Here is a 13753-nt window from a genome sequence, read left to right as displayed (position 1 = left end):
TGTACGTAACAGACGGCTACGCATTATACCGATGTCTCAGCGGCTCATGGTAGCCTTTCTAGGCTGGATTATGTGTTGCTTCCGGCTGCGATGGCGACTAAGATTAGGGAGGCGCGTTACCTCGGGAGAGAAATATCTGATCATTCCCCGTTGTGGGTGTACCTTGACCTAGAGTTGCCAGCGGTTGGCAGGGTTGCTCCCCTTAGTGCGTGGCACCTGAAGGATCCCGCCATTAAGAAAGAAGTTCTTCGGATGTCGGATTGTTATTTTCGGGAGAATATAGGATCGGTAGGTTCCGCTCAAACCCTTTGGGAAGCATATAAGACCGTGGCGAGGGGGGAAGTGTGGTCCCTGGTGGCCGGGAAGAAGAAGAAGGCACAAGCGGAAATGGTTCGGAAGGGAGGTGGAAATTACGCGCTTGGAAGAGTAAGTGACTGCAACACGTGCGCCGGCTGATCTTCATCATTTGCGCCTCCGGAAGAGGAGTATAGAGTGCTGGTTAGGGATAAGGCAGTAGCCAGTCATGCAGCGGTCCAGTGCCGTATTTATGAACATGGAGATAAGGCCGGAAAGTTGATTGCTTGGCTTGAACGTGGGGAGCGGACCTCCGTGTTGGTGCCGGAGTTGGGGGGGGTCGGAGTCGCGGATGCTTACGGATCCACAGGCAGAGGCAGATGAGTTTGCGGATTACTACCAGAAGGTTTATACGGCGGGGAGTGCCTTTACAGTGGCTGAAAATTGTGAGATGATCAGGGACATTGCTATGCCTTGTTTGTCAGAGGATGACAGAGGTTTCCTTGATTCCGCACTGACAGACGATGAAGTTGCCCAGGCGATTAGGCAGATAAAATCTGGTAAGGCGGCTGGTCCAAACGGGATCCCTATCGAATTGTACAAGTTGAGTGCTAACAAACTAGCTCCCTATGTGTGCTCCATGTTTATGGAAAGTAAGGAGTGAGTCCGTCTGGACCACGAACTCTCGGGAGTAGTCGGGGCCTGCAGTACTGGGGCGGTACACATGGCGACCTTCAATGCTTCAAACGCCTTCTGGCAGGCGGGGGTCCAGCTAACTCTCTACAGCTGCTTTTTGGAGGTCAATTCTGTGAGGGGGACTACGATGCTGCCATACCCCTTTATGAATCTTCGGTAGTACCCCGTGAGCCCCAGGAAAGCCTGCACTTCCGTCTGGGTCGTGGGGGCCTCCCAGGCAACGATTGCATCGATCTTGGGTTGGAGGGAGAACACTAGGCCGCTCCCGACCTGGTGCCCCAGGTAGACCACTGACCCTTGTCCGATCTTGACATTTGCTGGCTTTGATGGTGAGGCCCGCTCGACGCAGGGCCATCAACACCTCCCAGAGGTGTTGCAGGTGTTCGATTCAGTGGAAGCTGAACGCCGCGATATCATCGAGATATGCGGCGCTGAATCCCTCCAACCCATCCAGTACCTGGTTAACCAGCCTCTGGAAGGTGGCGGGGGCATTTTTCATTCCGAAGGGCATCACCCGGATGTGGTACTGGCCATCCGGGGTGGAGAAAGCGGATCTCTCCCTGGCCCCCTCCGTGAGTGCGATTTGCCAGTACCCGCAGGTCAAGTCGAAGGTGCTGAGATAGTGAGCAGACCCTAGGCTGTCAATGTGCTCATCTGCTAGGGGAATGGGGTGTGCGTCGGTTCTGGTGACTGTGTTGAGCCCGCAGTAGTCCACACAGAACCTCAGCTCGGAAACAGCGCCGGGGCGGACGCCTTCGGAACCAGGACCACGGGGCTGGCCCATGGACTGTCAGAGGCCTCGACCACTCCCAGGGCGAGCATCTTTGAGACTTCGGCCTTGATGCAGGCCCGAACTCGGTCAGGGACGCGGTAGGCTCTGTGCCGTACCGGAGGGCTGTCCCTGGTGTCCACATCGTGGACGCACCATCCGGTGACGCCGGGGATGAGAGAGAAAAGGTCAGAGAACTGTCCCAGCAACTGGCGACAGTCTTCGCGCTGCTCGGGGGTGAGGGAGGAGGAGAGACTCACTCCCTCTACGGAGCCACCTTTTTCCTTCGCACACAGGAGATCGGGGAGAGGCTCCGTGTCCTCTTCCGCTCCATCGTCGGTGGCGAGGAGCAAACCCAACTTGGACCGAACGAAGTGAGGTTTGAGGCGGTTCACATGGAGGACCCTCTTGCGTTCCACCACTTTGAAGGGCCCGGTCCACTTGTCCTGAAGGGCACAAGGTTCCACCGGGGCCATCATCCAAACCTGCTGGCCGGGCTGAAACTCGACCAGAGTGGCATTCTGGTCATACCAACGTTTCGTCTCTTCTTGGCTTGCCTCGAGGTTTGCCTCGGCAAGCTCCCAGAACCTCAGAGTCTGGTTCCAGAGGGCCAGAATGTATCGAAACACATCTGGGAGTGGATCCTGGGGTGACGCTTCCCAACCTTCCTTGACCAGGCTGAGGAGTCCCAAACGGGGTGCCCGTTGAGCAGCTCGAATGGGCTGAACCCCAAGTATTTCTGGGGGACTTCCCGGTAGGCGAACAGGAGGCAGGGTAGGAGGATGTCCCACTTCCACCTCAGGGGCTCCTCGAGACCCATGATCATTCCCTTGAGGGTATCGGTTGAATCGCTAAACCAGGCCGTTACCTTGGGGGTGGTATGGGGTGGTGAACTTGTACGTCACCCCACACTGTTCCCACAGGGACTTCATGTATTTGGAGATAAAGTTCGTTCCTCGGTCACTCACCACTTCTCGCGGGAATCCCACCCGGGAAAAGTTCCCCATGAGGGCCCGCCCCACTACAGGGGCCATCACCGTCCGGAGGGGAATGGCCCCGGGGTACCGGGTGGCATGATCCACCAAGACGAGGATGAACCGGTGGCCTAAGGAGTCAAAGGGGGTACTGACAACGGGGAAGGGTTGGAGAGGAGCCTTGCGCTTCCCTCCGCTCTCCCCGCTGGCCTGGCACGTGGGGCAGGACTTGCAGTGGGTCTCCACATCGGCGCGCATAAGGGGCCAATAAAAATAAGTGACCAGGCGGTGATAGGTTTTGTCTTGTCCCAGGTGTCCCGCCAGGGGCACATCATAGGCCAGGTTCAGGAGGAAGCCATGGAAACGTAGGGGTACCACCAGCACCCGGGCTGACCCTAGTTTGGCGGACTTCTGATCACTATACAAGTGGCCATTTTCCTAATAGGTAAAGTGGGAGCCGGACTGATCACCGGCAGCCTGGGCGGCGGCCTGCTGCCCCGGCCCAACTAGAGAAGGACAGGAGGTCTGTTCCAGGCAGAATTCCTCTCGGGAAGGTCCTCCTTCCTGGCGCCACTGGGCTAACTCAGTGAGGTCGTCCAAGGTCGGGTTCTGTTCGACGGGGTGGCCTAGGGGACCTGCGTTGGGGTCAATTTCTTCGGTGGGGGGGGTAGTTCGAGGACCTCTGGTCGCTCGCTGCCCTCCGGGTCGTCAGAGACCGGGCTAGGGGTCTCTGGTTCCACCCCCCCGGGGGTGGACATCCTGGCAGTCATGGCTCGTGTGCTCACGCAGGCCCATTCGGGCAGGCCCACCATCTCGAGGTGAGTCCTTCGCTCCACCTGCTTCCACGGGGAGCTCTCCAGATCGTTGCCCAGTAGACAGTCCACGGGCATGTCGGTGCGGACCGCTACCCGTAAGTCACCGGAGACTCCCCCACCCACTCAAACGGGACCTGAGCTATTTGGCAGGTGCAGACGGAATTGTCGGCTGAGATCACCCTGCAGGAGGCGTGGGGGATAATCTGGTCTTCTGTGACGAGGTGACATCGCACTGAGGTTATGCTTGCTCCTGTATCGCGGAGGGCCCCTACGCTGTGCCCGTTGACCGTCACCTGTTGACTTACTTCTCAGTGTTGTCGGGCAGGGGGGCTCCTGGAACCATCTCCCTATCCCCGAGGGAGACTAATGTCATGGCTGCGGGCTTCCTCCCCTCGGTGTCCTCTATCTCTTCCTCTTCTGGCGCTACTGTGGCTATCTGGCACGCGGGGGACTCGCAGCCGCTGGTTTCTTATTCAGGGGGCATTGGGGATCACTGGCATAATGCCCTGGTTGCTGACATCTGTAGCAGGCTATGCTGGCTCGGGGACCCTGTCTACCTGAGGGGGGCCCTGCTCTAGTCACGGGAGGAGAGCTTTGGGACTGGTTTCGGGGTGGGTTACGCTGGGGCCTGGACTGGGACCCTCGCTGCCTACCTTGACCTACCCCTACTCTCTGGCGGGAAGATCCTTGTTCGTTTCGGCCATAGTCCCCCACGGGCCCCCTAGGGACTCGGGTGTTCACCCATCGATCGGCCTCGACAGCAAGCTTCCGTGGATCTGTCAATTTGCTGTCCAGAAGGTGCTGTCTCAGTTCCACAAAGCAGTTTGTGGATAGGTGTTCATAGGCGATGAGGACGAATAGTCCTTCAAAGGTGGGAACCTTGCTGCCCTTGATCCACCCTTCCAAGGCTTGGCTGTAGAAATTCACGTATTCTACCCATGTGGTGCTGAGGAGCTTCTTGCAGTCTCCGCACCGCAGCCGATACATCTCGGGAGTGAGCCCATATCGAGATAGCAGAGCGTCCTTCATGTGTTGGTAAGAATTCAGGACGGCGGAGGGCAGGTCCAGCATGGTGTCTCTTCCCTCTCTGAGGAAGCGCCCCCACAATCCGGCCCCCCAATCCTTTTCGGGCACCCGGTTGGAAGTCATGGCGACCTCGTACGCTCTGAACCACTGCTGGATGTCGTCTCCCTTGTAGTACTCTTTTACTACATCCTTGGGGATGTGTACTTTGGCCTCCACCGGAGAAGGGGTTTCTCGGTTCCCCAGGGGTCGGGTCTCTTCACTTCTTGCTTTCAGCTCAATTTTCTTTAGGCTGCGCTCATGCTCAAGCTGGAGTTTCTTTCCCTCATGCTCCCTCTGGAGCTTCTTTTCTTCTAGTTCTCCTTGTAACCGCAATTGTTTGACGGCCAACTTTTTCTCGGGCAGCTTGAGCTCTCCTATCTTGAGGCTCGCTAGCTCTAGCTCGTGGGTTTGGGTTCGCTCTCGGTCTGTCAGCTCCTCTTGTGACAGACCCCTTTCCGTGCTAGGACTCCGGGCCAGGAAGTCGGTTCTCTCACCTTCCCGGGCGCTGGGTTCGGTCTGCGGCCCTCCTTCTCCGCCGTCTTCTTCTGGTGGGGGGAGAGGGGCCCCGGACTCTACCCAGGCTGTTAAGGCTTTCGGGAAGTCTTCCTAGGTGCTCAAAACTGTGGTAGCGATGTGAAGTTCCTTGCAGAATTGTTTCAGTTCTCTGTGGGTATAATCCTCCAAAAAGGTCCTTTTGGAATGTGGGCTTCTTGCTCGTTCCAGTGGAACTCATGATTGCTCTTTTCTTCTGTTGTTCTTGTGTCTTCGTTCAGGTAGTGTGTCAGTTGTTTTCCTGTACGATCTCTAGACGTAGGCTCTTATCCCGTCGCTTGCCACCAATGTTAGAAGGGGCGATCCCAGGGGCCAGGATATACTCTCCCGACCACCCCGTGACCCACCTCTCCCAGAAATACTGCAGAGTCCTAACGTGAGGTCCTCGCCGGGGAGGACTCTGGGTCTAAGATCGTACACACTAAGCTCACACCACACTTATGAACGGACACCACGCCGTGGATTTCAGTAAGCAAGTTCTTTATCACAAAGTAGTTTTAGGCAAAATGAACACGTATTTACAAGCGATCGAGGGATTGTAAAGTCTCGGTTGTAAGGAGTAGGGAAGCGGGACAGTCTCAGTATTAGGCCAGTACGAAGCGTACCCTGCGCACAGCTCTCAATCCTCGAGCAGGGGGATATGGAAGATGGAGGTCGTACTGGCGGCTCCACTCACTTCTTCTGGAGCCAGGTCGTGTAGGTAGCGTCGATGGTCCAGCAGGACTAGAGTACTCCTCGAGCCGCGACGAGGTCAGCAGGGCGCGATCCGGAGTGAACAGAGTGTCTGTCAGTTCTTGAGGAGCCGCAACGACGTCATCAGGGCTCAGGGTGTTCCACAAATGTCCTTAGAGTTTCAAGGATGAGCCGCGACGAGGTCAGCAGGGCTCCGAGGTTCCAGTTCCTTCTTCACGAGGATGAGCCGCGACAGCGTCAGCAGGGCTCGATAAGTTTCAAAGTTTAGTCTTCGCCCCAAGGGTTGAGCCGCGATCAGATCAGCAGGGCTCTCTTGTCCAGGATACAACTGCCCGCTAGTTCTTGGGCGGGCCTTGATATAGCGCAGTGGCCCTTTAATGTCTGGACCCTCGCAGGCGGAGATCTCATGGCTCGGGCTGGTCGTCGGAGTGTTCCGTCAGCCGGCCCTTTGATCTTTTTGAAGATGCGTCCGAGGATTCCCAGATGCCCAGCAGGGTCTGGAGCCAGCTCTCGGGGAGGTCAGAGGTGCGATCGAAACCAGCCCACAGGGGAAGGCCAGAGGTGTGAGAGAAACCAGTCTCCCAGGGAAGGCCGGAGGTGCAATTGAAACTCTTTGGTCCTATCTCACTCAGGAAGCCCTTTACCCCCCAGCCGGGCATAGCGAGTCTGTAGCCTAAGGTTCGCTGGGACCGGGGTCGGGCAAGGGCTATGGAGTCAGGGACCTCGGGAGGGTAATGGCGGCCGGTGGCCCTGTAGGGTGATGCAGGTTCGGGGCGCCCGGTACTGGGAGGAGCATGCGGGATTGTTGTCCGTTGGTAGGGTATTGTAGGGAGCGGGGCGGACAGGTAACAGAACAACCAGGGGTTTCCGGGTGCAGGGCTGGGCTAACGGGGTGCTGAGGAACGGGGGGAACCATGCCACAAGGCCAGGTCCAACAGTGTGTGTGTGTGTCTCTGAGTGTGTGTGGCTGTGTGTGTATGTGGCTCTGTGTGTGTATGTGTGTGGCTCTGTGTGTGTGTGGCTCTGTGTGTGTGGCTCTATGCGTGTGTGGCTCTGTCTGTGTGTGTGTGTGTGTGTGTGTGGGTGCGTGTGGCTCTGTGTGTGTGGGTACGTGTGGCTGTGTGTGTGTGGGTACGTGTGGCTCTGTGTGTGTGGGTGCGTGTGGCTCTGTGTGTGTGGGTGCGTGTGGCTCTGTGTGAGTGTGGGTGCAAATGCAATAGGTCTCGCATTTGCGAGAGATTAAGCTATTGGCATTGTAAATGACAATGCCATTTATTTCTAAGTTTTAACCCCTTCGCTGCTCATGACGAGCTCAGCTCGTCATGCAGTACACTGGTCGTGTGCTAATGACTAGCTAAACTGGTCATGATCCATGGAATATAGGAACTTCCAGCACAGGAGGGGAATTGCCTTAGCAGTCATGTGGTTAAAAAATAAAATAATATCATGAGCAATGCCAATAGCTCTAACTTTAACAAGGACGAGACCATTGCATTGTAAATGCTTGTTTAACAATGCCATGTAGAAGGGCATGTATGTGTGCCACATGTGCACCCATGCACTATTCAGGGGTGCAACAGGGTATCAATGTGACACCCTGCCACCCTTGAAAGGGTTTCCCCTATTACCGATTCGGTAAATACCGAATCGGTAAATACCGATTCTTAATTACCGAATCTTATGGATTTGGTAATTTTTACCGAAAAATTATCTACATCCCATTTACCTAGTCTGAAATACCGAATTGGTAAAAGTCGGTATTTAAGAATAGGTAAATTGAGATTACCTACATCTGGCCCTAGGACTTTAGATTACCCTGGACGAAACTCTGAAACATAAATCCTGGACCTTCGACATTCCATTTCGATTGGAAGACGGAAGACATCTCTGTTGTGGTCAAGGAGTAGCCACCCTGTTCAAACAGGCACCAACAACAACTTTCCCGGTCTGCATTTTCGAGGCTCCCGCCGGATCCCAAAAAATCTGCGACACAGGACACGGATTTCCAGACATGTCTGACCCAGACCTTCGCTCACAGCAAAGCTGAGACCCGTGGCGAACACAAGAGACGTGGGACCGGAACTCCTGGACATCCTGCATTTTGCAAGCTGCACTCACTTCACGAGTTAACTCGAAGTTGTGCATTGGGGTGCTTGAAGCCCCAGACCCGAGCACCATTTGCACTGAAGCTCAGAGGCCCCCACTCCGCGAGTGACCCGTTGGCCCCGCTTCTGCATTTCAGCTCGACGCGTCTTCACGGTTCCTAGTCCATTGGCTATTGAGCCCCCCGAAGACTTCCTTTTGAATCTAACTTGCTTTCATGGTTGCTACAACTTCCTTACAAAGGAGAAGTTCCTCAGACCTTGCTTTTTCTGCACCGACGCCAATCTCGCCATCCTGCGTGGGTTGCGTTTGCCAAGGCTTGTTGGGTCCAGTCCGGATACCGACACCGCAGTCAACTAGATCTTTCGTGGGACAGCTCGAATCCAGCTCCCGGTCGTCATCGATGCCTCCTGGTCCTCGTGGCTGAAGAGACAAACTTATTGTGTTAAACAAGGACCCCCTGAGCAAAGTCAGATTCCTGGATCAGGGAACAACAAGTGATAAAGAACAATAGTATCCAGGCAATGAGAATAATCTGGCAAAAAGGCAGTATAGTACAATAATATATAAACACAAGTAAAAGAAAGCAAATAACCATTGATTATAATCACATATAAAATTTAATACCATTGACACCGACCCGAGCCATCAGCAGTGGGAGCCATTACAGTTTCCACCTCTGCTTTTGAGAAAGAGATTAGTTTATCCGTTCTCTCTCAATGTCATTTTATGTTTGATGTTAATAATGTAACATTTTTATCAATTTATATCAATGGTATTAAATTTTATATGTGATTATAATCAATGGTTATTTGCTTTCTTTTACTTGTGTTTATATATTATTGTACTATACTGCCTTTTTGCCAGATTATTCTCATTGTCTGAATACTATTGTTCTTTATCACTTGAAGAGACAAACTTCACATCTTCACCTGAAATCACCCGACATCAGTTGGCATCTTCCTATCGCCGCCCTGGTCACTGGCAAGTGACCCAGACTCTGTCCCTTCTGCTTTCAGGTACTACAGATCTTCGATCCACCCGGACACTTTTCCTCTTGTCGCCTGCAGCACTTCTTTGCAGCTCTCCATTGAAAACGACGACGAAACCCGACACGAAAAGACACCTATGCACCCAGCTTCACTGGGTGAAGTAACACGAGTACTCCGGTGCTCCCGTGGGTCTTGACTCTCGAAGTGTCCTAGTTTAAAAGGGTTCCATCGTAGTCCATCTGGAAGTGTCCTTAAATTGTATATTTGTAACTTCTCTCTTTTCCATAGAAAGTCAATGGTAACCCGTGGCTGTGTTTAGACACTGCACACGTCTCCCGTGGGCCTCCTACTTCATAACCTTTGGTCGTGTAGAGTAGCCCCGGTGATTCTACAGGCCCCAGACCTGCTTTCTAATTCTCTTGTGGTTCTTATACCACTATTTTAGTATATGGTTTGTGAGGCCCCTAGGGCATAATGTATACTGTGCAACTTATCGTATAGTAATTGAGCAACTTGTATTGTACTTTTACCTCTGACCTCATAAAGAGTGCAGTGGGGTTGTGTTTATAATAAATACATATATATTTGATATATACCTTGTGTAGTGTCCTTTCATTTGGTACTCAAGGGATTATAATTGGTAAAACAACTTCTTCTTCTTCTTCTATGAAGCAATGAATATCATCAAATGTCTCTATCCAGGCGGTCCATCTTTCACCAAAATTTAGCTTTTCGGCTGTATCAAACGGTAGTGGTTTCAAGAAGGTGGCAGCATTATAACCACTGGTGGAACTTACTGATGTGGAGAGTAGTGTTTTTTCTTTTCCAACACTGTTGTTGCGTGTTTATCTAGGTTCCTGATCGATACTGTGACCTTATGCCCCTATTCGGGTATAAATCCATTTATTCCCTATATTGGCATAACCGTTCAAGTGCGATTTTCTGAAAAGTCATCTCTGGCCTCACACGAACAGAGCCACATTCCAGCATAGTTCCCTCTGCCACTTCCTTTGCGACCAATTAGTGCAATGACAGAGCAGTAGTCACTATCTGATATTCCTAGATAACACTCTGAGTTCTTCAACAAGATAAAAACTCAGCAAACCTGGAAATCCCCGCTTGCTATGTTTTGATTAGTAATAGAACTCTAATGAGCAACTGATAACTATCACTTCCTAGTGACATCTTTAATTGACGTCTTATGTCCAGCAAACTTGCGTCAAACCCGGCACCTGTCAGGTATAAATATTACCAACGTTGCCTTAAGCAATGCCTGTTGTACGAGCTACTGAAGCCAGCTGCCTGCACGACCCCGTGTTGGTAAATCTAGCACTCTGTTGCTGCAGCCTGCTATCCTGTGGTGGTGAAGCTGCTGATACCATTATCGCCGCTAAAGCGCGAACTATGGTGCAGTACGCTTAAGGAGCTGAACAGCCGTCCCTCTGCAAAGACATCCAGCAGATTCCAGCTGCCCGCGGACGCTGTCCCCCCTCCTTCCTCGACGCGCTGAAGAGACCCGCTGCCTTTCTCCTGCAGAGAAATCCAGCCACGGCGTTTCCGGTCAACCCTCGCGGGTGACTGGGATATCGAGTGACCCCTGAAGGAGATACCAATCCTCCATCATTCTATTCAGAGGTATGGTGTTGACTAAACCCTTAGACGAGAATTCTTGAAACAAACCTTGGCAAAACCAACTTAACTTAAAGCTACTTACTTACTCCCCTTTCACGTGTTAGGCTTAGGTCAGGCACACTGGGGTAGGCTTAGTTAGAAGCACCAGTTGAGTATGTTAGCCTAATGTATATATGACTGTATATATGTTTTATTACTTTTAAACCATTGTATGGCTAAGAAACCATACCAATGCTTTTACAGTTCTATTTCGCAATACTTATCTTACTGTACGTACTTTTTATAATAGCAATTATTGCAATTGTGGCAATACATTTCTCTTGTACGAGAAGAAAGACTGTTCAATAAATGTTAACCCTTTATTGACAAACGCCCGTCTCTCTATTCTCTACATCTCGTGAAAGTAAACTGCACTAGACTGACTGAGTGAAATACATGTCTATTGTTTCACACGACCCTAGAGATTGACTCTTGATCTGAGGAGCAAAGTTGTCATGTTGCACGGTTGTTGGAAAGCTGAATCCCTTCTTGTCTGTGCCAAGGAAGCTGATCACTTCCTATGCAGAGAAGAAAGTTTCCAGTGACCTCTGAGCTAGTTGGTAACACAACCCAATTAAGTTTAGCATAGTCAGTGGAGGCCTGGAATATCCGCAGTTCCACGTCGATACTACTGTTTATGTTATTCCAATGCGCAGGGCCTAGTGGGAAACTAGGAACTACACTACACTGTGTTGTGAACTTGTTTATCCAAACCATCTCTTACAGGAATTGTGACCTCTTTCTTGGTCTCCATTGGAAAAGCAAACTTTCACGATTCCAATCGCTGCTCTCGGCTTCTTTTCTTCGTAGACCTCTGGAGTTGTTCTGACCCCCACTCGGTAGCTTTGGTGGTGTGCCGCTTAGTTTATTGACAGCTCCGCAAGCACAACCCCGAGCACTTCCTCTGGGGCCACGACACCCAGTTCAGTGGTATGAGGACTCTCTTAACTCAGTTCTGGTAAGCAGATTACTGTTTCCTGACGTTAGCCGTCTCTTTGTGCTGTCTGACGTCTGGTTGATCTCTGCCTTGCATTGCTTCTGTTCGCAGCACTATCTTGCAATTTGCTTTTACTATTTGTTGCTCTTTAAAAACCTGGTTGCATTTGTCTTTAGCCATTTCACTCCGTATGATATAGAACTTCAGGTTGCGTAATAGCGCGGTACCTCTCTTTAGAGCTTTGCCAGCAGGTTCTTGGCCATCGATGTGTAAACTTCTCTGTTTAGCTTTCATTATCTTCAAATGCTTCACACGGACAGAGGCTGCGTTTTGACTCCACATATGCCAAATATTGATTCTACACTTCCACAGAGGCACACGTGGCATGCACAAGCAGTCCGCTGGGCCACTGCAAACTCCCTCTGAGAGCACTGTCTATCTTCGGGTTACTATACCCTATCTTGTCGCAAGTTGTAGCGTCCTCCCCAGCCTGAGCACTCACAATGACTGCGCCACACACACACAGCTTAGTATAACAAGTGTTTATTATTTCGTGTATTACGGCGAACTCCACATTGCATTCACTTTGCTGCACTCGAACACTTACGCCACAGTTCTACAGAGTCCATCAGGAGCCACAGAAGTTCAGTCATTGCTAACTCACACAACACTACCATGGTCACATGACAGGCCATGGATCTATCTTTATTAAAGGCAGTCTTAGGCCTCTGTCACATGCTAGATTAGCATTATGCCATAGCTAAAATAAGAGTTAAAGTCAGGACAACAGACACGCAGTCAGGCACTCAGTAGGGGAACCCTATACCATACATGGGACAGTCACATCCGAACATTTGCTGTTTGATACATTTTCATTCATTTTTCACTCATGTAAGATTATTGCAGAAATGCCACAATAGAACCACCTAAATAGTCTTCCCTGCATGTGGATATCACACTTGTGTTATTTACAGTGTATTTCCTGTGCTGGTAACTTAAATTGTTACAAGATTAGTTAACGTTCACTTCAAAGTTGAGCTTCAGGGAGATTAATAAAATCAGAAACCTCGGAAACTGGGAGAAAACAAAAATACAGTAAAACTGTGATTTATGTTTGGTTAAGATGTGCTAGTGATTTAGAAAAACAAGGTCTTACAAGATTTATCAACTAAGAAAATTAAGGCACAGTGAAGGAGAGCGATATCCCCAGACTGGTATGGACTTAGATGGAGCCCAATGTGCACGCTAATATCGGTACCCTCAAACCAATGTCCACCACACTTCAAGAGCCGTGCCAACGCCACGTATGTTACAGCACTAAAGGTGGAACGAATGCACAACTCAGGTTAAGCAAATTTGAGCACATAAAGCATTAGTTTGCATTGCCTTTGCCGCGCGCGACACTACAGAGGCTTTCACGTGTCTCCAAAATAAGTAGCTGTGGAGTAACAGCAGGCTCGCGAGCTCCCCTAGACAGCACAATATCAGTTGTTGTACATGGGCCATGCACTTCACTAAACTATCACATTAAAGCTCTATGGGAAAGTGCCTCTAGAGCTATAAGGGACAAATACAAAAGTGGTTCAATAGGGCGCTTATTTTAAACACAGACACGTCAGCCGGCGTGGGTGACGTGGGCATAAGCGGTGTTGTGACTTCCCCCGCTCTGTGAGAGCAGAGTCCCCTCTTCGTGGCTCCCCTGTCCTGCAGCTTTCACGGCTAACCCTCCGTCGGCTGACGCTCTCCCGAGGCCGGCTCTCACCTGCACCTCAGCCTCCGGTGGCCACTCTGTGTTGACTAGTAGATCGTACAGAATGTCTTCCTCCTGCTCATCACTTCTCAGATCTGCGGGCGCTGCCATCTTTAATCCTGGCAAGCTGGCAAATTGACTCGCGACTACGGCGCCCCGCCCAGCTCAAAACTCTTCAGTGTGCGAACTCTTTATCAGTGTCGACTAGAGGAGGAGCAGGAGAAGGGGTTGTTCTAGCTAGCTAGTTGTAAATGACGAAACTGAATAGTATAGTGTTCTGTGGTGTCACAGAGCACGGTCAGTCCGTCGGATGGTTTAACTCTCAGAGAAGCCCAACGATATCCACTCGAAATTATTCCGAGGATCGAACGCGAAAGGCTCCTGTCTTTTCGATGGAGGATTCCAGCTGATTTTTTCTCAGCGCCGTCTTTTTGAAAGACCA

General features: G+C 51.2%; 1 protein-coding gene across 1 annotated transcript in view; it reads right to left on the bottom strand.

Moving 5' to 3' along the window:
- Positions 1–13451, bottom strand: part of LOC147707146 (NBAS subunit of NRZ tethering complex-like) — a 167511-nt gene extending 154060 nt beyond the window's left edge. Inside the window, exon 1 of the mRNA XM_086925628.1 lies at positions 13324–13451. Within this exon, the coding sequence (XP_086781754.1) occupies positions 13324–13422 (99 nt within the window). The 5' untranslated portion in view covers positions 13423–13451. The remainder of the gene's footprint in view (positions 1–13323) is intronic.
- Between the last annotated feature and the right edge of the window lie 302 nt (positions 13452–13753).

This window comes from Lissotriton vulgaris, chromosome 6, assembly GCF_964263255.1.
Source record: "Lissotriton vulgaris chromosome 6, aLisVul1.2, whole genome shotgun sequence".
Taxonomy (NCBI): domain Eukaryota; kingdom Metazoa; phylum Chordata; class Amphibia; order Caudata; family Salamandridae; genus Lissotriton; species Lissotriton vulgaris.
Note: the sequence above shows the minus strand (reverse complement) of the source record. Positions and strands in the feature narration are given on the sequence as shown.